We start from the raw sequence: 9,312 nt of genomic DNA, 5'->3' as shown, positions 1-9,312 counted from the left end.
CAACATAAATAACATGATAATTTATTGTATTCGTTTAATTAAAGAATATTTTTGGTTGAAATCTACTAAATTCCCCTACAATTTTATTTAAACTTATTTGACATCATTTTTATTTAAATTTATTTGACAACATTTTAAGTTGATTTGTGTGTTTCAATCTTCAAATTTTAACTCGCCTAAACTAACCACCGGTTTCAAACTAAACAGACTCGGGACAGTTTTAAGCTCAAAATAAATTTAAGTATTTAGTAGTATTTACACAAAAATAACATTGCACAACAATTAAAACTATCCTACAACCTAATACTCCATAAACCAACACATTAAACCCCGAAAAAAACATAAATGCTGCTATTACAAGCACCCAAAATCAAGAGTCGCCCCAATCAAAAGTATCCCAAAACATCAAAGCTACACTCATCAATGAAACAAACCTTCTGAATCTGCCAAGGAGCCAAAAACAGTTGAGGGGGCCAAGAAGTACGAATCAGTCAAAGATAAATTCCAAATTTTCACATGGCATTTGTATGTATTATCAACATTGAATTGCCCAATTTTAAGCATGCTGAAAGAAGCACTGATCAATAGCTTTAAGTGTGGATGCAATCCAATCAAACGCATATGATCAAAAGGGTATTTGAGAAAGCCACCAATGATATTCATTTGATGCAAAGGCATATGTAAAAACAATACAAACAAGTATTCTTCTGCCCATATTTATACCTAAAAACCAATGCTGACATGGGGTGGCCTCAAATCTTGTCAAATCCTTCCTCAATATGAGAACTTGAAAAGTTTCCCGATGCCTACCTGAATTTGGGGCTGGCTGAATAGCAGGAGTCAGATCAATGCAGCATTGATGTCACTGAGCCTTTCCATAAGCAGGCCTCTTGAACACCTGTAATACTGCACTAAAACAAATGAAAACTGCAGTCATGAATTTGCTTGAGTTCATGCTTAATTGGGAGATTCAGGACTAACTAAGCAAGCAACCTTACCAAGTTTTAGAAACATCTTTCTGGTCTGCAATGACACTCTGGAATAGGAAATAAATGAGTTCAGATAACCAACAAGTTTAGGAAAACAGATCAAAATGTTAGCAATTGCCACTTTTAAGTCTAACCACAAACTATAATAAGGTCCCGAGTTCAACTTCTCTTTGCCAACATTGACTCAAGAATCTAACACTATTTGTGTCGATCAAATTCCATCCAGTAAGAGAACACTGAAAGAGAAGAGCAGAATGCAAAGAAAAGAGTGTTTCGAAAGAAGGGGCGTGAAAATTAGGCTTTGATTCAACATGTGATCGAATAAGAAGAAGAAGAAAATCGAAGAAAGAAGTGTAAGAAGTCAACTGAGTTAAATTACAACCACCCACATACACAAACCTTCACTCTCCGGAAACAGGTCTTTATGGACAAACTGGTTTTATCTCTCCTGCCATTGCATTCATGGAAACCATGTTTGACATGACAAAGAAAACTGTCAAGGGGTGCTCGGAAGCCTACTCCATACTGGTCTTCTGTCTTCTCCTGGACCTGCTGAATAATTTGGAAGGCGGAGAGGGAGAGAACTCAAATGGGAGGGAAGGGAGATCCATCTCCCCTTTCAAAATCTTAACAATCTCCCCAGTGTCCGGGCGCAATTCAGGCATTTTCTGCAAGCAAGCCAGCGCCAAGTTAATACACAAGCTTGCCTGGTCCTTACTGTATTCGTCCTTCAATCTCTCGTCTACAAGTTCTAATAAGTTTCCCGATTGGGCCAAGTGCCGGCACCAGCTTATCAAGTTTGCCTTCTCAAGCTTCATGGGTGAAGAAAGAACGTGTAATGGCCTTCTCCCGGACACAATCACCAGGATCAGAACTCCCAGGCTGTAAATGTCAGCCTTCTCCATTAGGTATCCACAACCACCATATTCTGGAGCAACATAACACAGTGTTCCTCTCATGCTAGTCGTGCTGCTCAATTCCCTACTAAACAGTTCCCCGCTCCACATTTCACTCCCGGCAGAGCAGGCTTTCTTGTGCTTCCAACCTCTCCTAAAACTGAACTCCAAATTGGCATCTCCATCTTTGCAGTTCGGTTGTCTAGAGTTTCTTCGTTTCCTCAAGTGACACTGCCATAGAAAATTAACGTGTGGCATTCTAAAACCTTTCTTGCGCTTCGCATCAAGCTTCTTTAACTTACCAGTCTTCTTACTAATTTCATCAAGGTGCTCATCCTTCCACCACTCCTGCATCTTCCTGTGCTTCTTTCGGGGTTCTATGCCCCTTGATCCTTCGGCCTCAGACCCCCTCTTGTAACACTTAAACCCGGGCTCTTGTAACTGGGTTTCATTCACGTCTTTAAGTTTGTCCAACCGAGTCAAATTATCCAAGTTGATGTTCTCGGGAGAGCTCTTCCTCTCTTCGTCCCAATCAGGGTTGGGCGAGGAACAAATTTGGCTCCCAATCCATTCTGTCACATAATCTTTACTGCACAATTCGCCGCTACCATCTTGTCTCCACCACCAATCCTTCCCCCATTTTCGCCTATCCAAGGTTTGATCACCAACCCCGGAATTACCCACATTGAAATTCAACTCCTTGCTATGATCAGTGCTATAAAGATCATCATCATAAACGCCGGGTTTATTCCAATCCTCGGCGCCATTTTCAAGAGTCGAAACCTCCTTACCCTTGGAAGCCTTGCTTACATTATCATTCTCACTCGCAATGTTGGCATTGTAAGTAAAAGAATTCAGATTCAAAGCCCTAACATTGTAAGATACCCTGCTATTTTTCGACGAAGAAGAAGCTTGCAAAGCAAGAGCGAAATCTACCTCATTGTAGCTGTCAACCGGAGTTCCAATCGCCGGAGTTTCAGCCCCGCCGGCCGCCAAATTCCCTGAAAGCTCCTGACTCTTGCCCAATTCCTGACTGAACAAATCAACGCCAAATTCACCCTCAATCTTCAATCTCGACAACCCGAAATCCGAGAGCTTCGCCCTGAACTCCGCGTCGAGCAACACATTGCTGGGCTTAACGTCGCCGTGAATCACCGGCGGGTCACAATCAGAATGAAGATATTCGAGAGCTCGAGAAACGTCCAGAATGATCTCGAACCTTCTCCCCCAATTCAAATCCGAATTCTCGGCGAAAAGCGACTCCTGCAAGCTCCGATTCGGCATGTATTCATACACCAACAATCTTTTACTCTTGTCGACACAGTATCCCAACAACGAAACTATGAACGGCGATTTCAGGGAGCCCAGAACCTGGACCTCGTTCTGGAACTCGCGCTCCGTCTGGAAAGACGACATATCGAGCAGCTTCACGGCGACGAGTTTGCCGTCGGTGAGAATCCCCCGGAAGACGGTGCAGGACCCGCCCTTGCCGAGCGAGTTGGCGGGGCTGAACTGGTCGGTGGCGGAGCGGAGCTCCTTGAAGCTGAACCGCCGGAGCTTCAGCGCGGCGGCGGAGTCGAAGGGGGTGGTGCGGGGACGGCGGAGCAGCGAGTACCAAAGGTAGTACAGAAAGTAAACGGCGGCAAAAGCAATGGTGAGAGAAGAGAAGATGGTGATGGCAAGGAAAAGAACAGTGGGTCTGGGCTTGGGGGTTGGCCTGGAATGGAAGTTTTGCCTCGACGGCATTGCTGGTTTCTCGGAGGAAGAAGACGGCGGCGAGGGGTGGTGTAGGACGAAGTAGAGGTGGTGGCGCTGTAGCCAAGGGAGGTTTTTGTTTGTTTATGGATTTCGCTTTACAGTTGGATAATCATTGGGATTCTTAAAGTGTGGAGTGTAATCAATGGATGGATGGCTGTGGGTTTGGTTTATTTAATTAATTAAGAAGTAAGTCGAATTAATGAAATGAAGATTGAAGAAGAAGAACTCAAGAAGAGAGATAGAGAGAGAGAGAGTTGAAGATGAAGAAGAAGTTGAGTTGGAGCTTAATTAGGGGACCGAATATTATATTGAATTCCATTGAATTGAATTGAATTGAATGGGAGAAAGAAAGGGATCGCAGTGTCTGTTGGGGCCATTCCATTCCTTCATAAAGAATGCTTTTGACTAAAGAGAAAGTTTTGCAGGCATGAATAGGAAATTTGGAGGGAAGGGGATGGATTGTGGAGTCGTTGTTTCCTTGATTTACTATATTGCCCCCCAACCCCCATCACCCCTTCACAGAGCAGCAAGGTTTTTCATTTTTCATAATTTAAATTAAACGTGAAAACAAATCCACTTTTATTCTTTATTAGCAAAGTATATGTGTATTTTTTTTAAAATAAAAATAAATAATAAACGACTTCTAATATTAACAGTAAATCATGATAAGTGTTCGAAAAGCACACTCAATTTATCTAGATTTTACAAAGAACTCGTCGTTTATTTATTAAAACATGTTATTAGTATTTGGCGATTAAATTTTTTTAAGATTGAGAGAGTTAATTTATTAACGTGTACTTATTTTTATTTAATGTACTAAAGAAAAAAAAATTAGAGTCAATTAGTTTATACTATAGCATAAATAATATAATAATGGATAAGGCGTGATTTCATTGCTAGCTTTTATTTTTCTTTTACAGGTCCATAAAAGCCGGGCCCTTTGGCAATGCAAAGTGACAGCATGCTTTTGCATTTCCCTTTGCTCAATTACCATTGAATTGAAGCCCACTAAAGGATCAACTAATTGAACTATCTTCTTGGCCATATTTCACCACCAACTGTTCAACTTTAGGTCTCCAAGGAAAGCAAAGGAGAAAAATAAAAAGGAAAAGTGGGAAAAGTGAAGGCCATATGGGCATGGGGTAGGGCAGCCTCGACCTCCTCCTCATCATCACCATCATCACCACCCTGTGTGTGATGATGTTGACCATGCAGAGGCACAAATGGCACATTCAAATGCACATTGAATCGGGAAGTTTTGGTGATCTTCTCATTGGCACCAAAAGACAAAATAGGGCTGTGCTTGGATGCTCTTGCCTTTTTCCTTGTTGGTGTTCAGGTTGCAGCAAGCAGCGGAACATGGCTGGTGGACAGTGGGTCCATTAGTTCCACCAGCTTCATTCCTTTTTTTCTTTTTTTAATCTTTTATGGAAAAATGACATCTTTATGAAATTTTAAAATAATTATAGAGATTCATGAAAGGTTCGGTGTAATACTTACTTTTTATTAAATTTATCGTCACTTAACAAAAATTACTGGTCGGATCTTTGTTGATCTCTCAGAGATTTATTTAAGGTTTACATCCACAAGCATGAAAAAAATAACAAGTTTTATGGATTTTGGAATAATTCATTAAGGAAGTTCGCATAAAATTTGACTTAATGTTTGTCTTCCATTTTTGGTTTAAGATCGTGTCTAGATGTATAATAGTTAATAAATTTCATATTTATATATAAAATTTTGATTTACTAAATAACGTTATTTAATTTATATTAAATAATACTGATGTGACAAATCAAATATAATAATTATGTGAAACTCACATATTTAATTTTTTTAACACAACAACTTGATAGAGTGAGTCCCATATTATTATATTTGAATTATCACATGATCATTACTTAAGAGATCAAATATCTCTTTCTATATATATGCAAAAATGTTCTCCTATTCATGGCGAATTTTCTTATCACGGGTATAAAGGGGGGTGTGAGGGAGAAAGGGAGGGAGGAAACGCGTGGGACAAATGTTATGTTATTCGATATTAAATAACATAATAATAATAATGATATATATATATATATTTTTTTGTGGAATTGCTAACCTTTTCCAACCTTGCCCAAAAAAATATAATAATTAAAAGAAACACTCATCTAACCTAAAGTTTTGAAAAGTAGATAATTTGTGTGTGTTGTCTTGTTGATGCCTACAATCTCATGCCAACTAAAGTCTCCTTTTGCCTGTTGAATCACTGTCTAATCTTCATTATTAAAGTATGTTAACAATAAACATCCCCTTCAACGGATAGGAGAGTGCCCCCCCCCCCCCCCCCCCCCCCCCAAATAAATAGATAAAAAAGTCTCCCAAATATATAGATAAAAAAGTCTCCTATGATAACACAAGCATGCTCCCAATAAAAGAGGGTTTTCATATTTTTTAAATATACATTTCTCTCTTTAGTTTGGAGATATTGATGACGGTGCCAAGCTTGGCAACATTAGATATAGACTTCGGACAGATAATGAAATTTAATTGGAGTTTAGGTCTTGACTAATTTCAAATACTATTTTTACTCTTAAAGATATTGCACTTCAGCTCTACCAAAGACATAAAAAAAAATAATAATAATTAGATTTAAACTTGAGGAGTGATTTGTGCTATGTATGTAATAGGTTATTGGATTGGCATTTGGTTGTGTACCCATGACAATTAGGAGGATATGTGTAATACTTGAATTCTTGAGATTATAAATGGAATTTTACGAAAGATATAAGTGATATTTTCGAAAGAGTAGGGGTATAAGATTATTCCAATCTTAAGTGATCGAATTGACGTAGGAGAATTTCAGAAAGTCAATGGAACGCCTTGAGAACTTAGATTTTATATATGGAACAACCCTTGAGTGATTTTGGATTGAAACGAAAGGAGTTAGGTTCAAATCAATCAACTGGGCTTAAGTATAATTTGTTAATTTTGCCCGATATCAAAAGGATAGTTTTTTGAAAATTTTGATAATGAAATGAAAAATACCAAACTTGTGGCCCTTAGTGGTGTTATTGGAAAGATAAGGGATTTCAAGGAAATGAGCAAACTGAGATTGGAAGAAACAAGGAGGCCAAAGTGTAATAAATCGAAAATTAGGTGTGAACACAACAAAAATCGGTTGTCACACTGCCGTCGCACGTGGAGTCATTTTTCGACCATGGGACGACTGAGGAAGGGCTGGGGAAGGTCGTATACGACATGTGGAGGCTTGGGGGCTAAGCCTTAGCCTCTGATTGGTTGAAAATGGCCGAATTTCGCTTATAAATAGTAAGGGTTTTGGCTGAGAATTAGCACAAAAATTAGTTGTATTTGAGGATGAATTGAGGGACAGCAATAGAGGGCTTTTGTTCTGGGAGTGGTGGGCATCGTTTTTGGAGAATTTGGGAGCATTTAGTGTTTGTTTGAAGCTGTTTCGAAGTGTAGTCGGAAAGTGTAGCGGATGCCATAGCCAAAGCTTTGGCCGGTCATTTGGGGGTCTTCCGGGGTTTGTTTCAGGCTGAGGGGTATGCCATTAGGATCGACAGGAGGTGGAGATCGAGATGGGAGGAGAATCGAGCATCACTGGTGTACCGGCACCAGAGAAGAGGACCGGCGCGTGTGCTGCACGCGTTGGCTATCACGCGCAGCACACACCCTAGGCGTATGAGGGCGCGTGGCATAGGGGTAAGTCTAGAATTTCTTTTGGATATTTTTCTAATATTATTTTAGGAATTATTGTGTTGAAAAATTTGGAAAAATATTTGAGAAGATAATTATTTTAGAATTATCGAGGTGAAAACTAGGAGAAAAATAGAGAAAATTATGAAAAATTAAGGAAAAATAGATTTTAATGCTCCTTTAAATAAATATGGTGTTTATGGAGTGTTGTGGCTCGAGATTGAGTATAAAGTATGGGTGTTTGAGGTTTGACACGCAAATCGAGGTTATGCAAGAGAATCAAGGCGTTCTAAATATGTTCGAGGTGAGTATTCGCCCCTAAAACTTGATTTATTGTGAGTAGTTCTACTCTAAAAACTTGGTATTTGTGCTACCTAAAGGTGTTATAATTTTATGCAAAATGGTTTTGTTGCATGCGAACAGTAACCGGTGATGGTTGGTTTCATGAGGGACGTTCATCCCAAAACGTTTTATACATGTGCATTATATTTTGTAAAATGTTGTTTATATGATGCATTGAGTTGTGATATGTGGCATTGTCATGTATTTTGTGTTGTTCATATGAGATGACAGCCTGGAATGTTGTCTAGGTAGTGTAGTCGTAATTCTCCAAGGTGTTGTTGGAATAATATATAGGGGTATCTTATGTTGGTGTGCATGCCGGAATAGCTACCTAAGTTTCCTTGCTGGGCCGTAAAGCCAGGAAAGTTGCATTAGGACGATTGGTAGTCTATATAGGATATGAGTTAGGATTGGGTAATGGTTCCTAAATGCTTTTTAGTGGGAACGTAATCCCTAACGTAATTGTGATGAGCCGGGTTCATATGTTTATGTGACTCTCATGGGTTGAGAGTGGTAACAATTGTTCCTGAGGTGTTGGAATGATGCGTTGACCTTGCCCCTCTTAAGTTAGGATCGTGTTGTGTCAATGTGGTGATGTTGTCTTTAAAGAGATTGCTCTTTTTCCGTGGTTGGGTTAAGCATTGTGTGGGATTCTCTTAGACTAGGGCTTCTCGAGCTTTATTGATTTGTTTCATGTCTTGCATATATTCATGAAATGTATTTTGAACTCTTACTTAGATGATTCATCATCTAATTTGGACTTTGTCCTTGAAATATTCAAACGTTCTAGGTGAAAGCAGTGGTGCAAAAGGGAAAGGAATTCCCGAGGAGTAACGACGACCAGTAGATAGTTTATAGTATATCGTTTTCAATTATGTTGTATATTTTGATGACGTCATGTAAAAAGATGGTTTGACTTTAATGTTATGAATAAGATGGTTTCGATTATATACCATTTGAGGTTTCGATCTAGCTTTTGCATTTAAGGTAATTTATCTGTCTTAGTTAATTAATGATTCTGAGTTAATATCCTGAGAAGGTGTAACGAGATTGTCGGAGAACGATTTAAGTGTTGAGTTTTTGTCGAAAAAAATATATCTTCAAAATTTTACCTTCTCTGACACCCTGAGAAGGCAGGATGTTACAATATGAGATAGGTAAGAGACTCCTTTACTAATTCTCGTACTTGCATATCTATTATTGTTCTTAGTCTCGTATTTGTATTTTAAGGGTATTTTATTTAATCTTCCATCCCTAACGTATTGAGCACATATGTATGATATATATTATTTTAATAAATTCATATATAATTTAAACAATATTATTTTATCGAATTTTTTAAAAATAATTTCAAGACAATTTGATAACAAAATGTATGACATTTATGCAAACAAAAAGGTAAAAAGCAACAACTGCAATTTTTAAAATTATTTCAATACATAAATTGATAGAAAATACCTCATTGACTTGTCGTGACAAGAGTGAGAGGCTATAACTAAGTTAAGTTTTAAATTTTGTGAGAATATATTTAATTTGAACTATAATTAGATAAAATAATATATATTAGGATAATCTCGCGTAAAAAAAATTATAAAAAAAATGTAGAGAAAGAGTAAAAATAAAAA

The 9,312-nt window shown here is 38.3% G+C and overlaps 1 protein-coding gene across 3 annotated transcripts; it reads right to left on the bottom strand.

Annotated features, from left to right (window-relative positions):
• Positions 1-230: 230 nt before the first annotated feature.
• LOC127789555 (putative receptor-like protein kinase At1g80870) lies at positions 231-4,050 on the bottom strand. Of its 3 annotated transcripts, none has more exons than XM_052318469.1 (3): positions 999-4,050; positions 811-911; positions 231-443 (listed from the first exon to the last, which is right to left on the bottom strand). In XM_052318469.1, exon 1 carries the CDS (start codon positions 3,629-3,631, stop codon positions 1,505-1,507), a length of 2,127 nt encoding a protein of 708 aa, XP_052174429.1. In that variant the 5' UTR covers positions 3,632-4,050; the 3' UTR covers positions 231-443; positions 811-911; positions 999-1,504. The 3 variants fall into 3 exon arrangements, with proteins under 3 accessions (XP_052174429.1, XP_052174428.1, XP_052174427.1); XM_052318468.1 differs by having other exon boundaries at positions 811-906; XM_052318467.1 differs by having other exon boundaries at positions 231-906.
• Positions 4,051-9,312: the final 5,262 nt, after the last annotated feature.

The sequence above is a fragment of the Diospyros lotus genome, chromosome 14 (assembly GCF_014633365.1).
Source record: "Diospyros lotus cultivar Yz01 chromosome 14, ASM1463336v1, whole genome shotgun sequence".
In the NCBI taxonomy this organism is placed as follows: domain Eukaryota; kingdom Viridiplantae; phylum Streptophyta; class Magnoliopsida; order Ericales; family Ebenaceae; genus Diospyros; species Diospyros lotus.
This window is presented reverse-complemented; position numbering and strand designations above follow the sequence as displayed.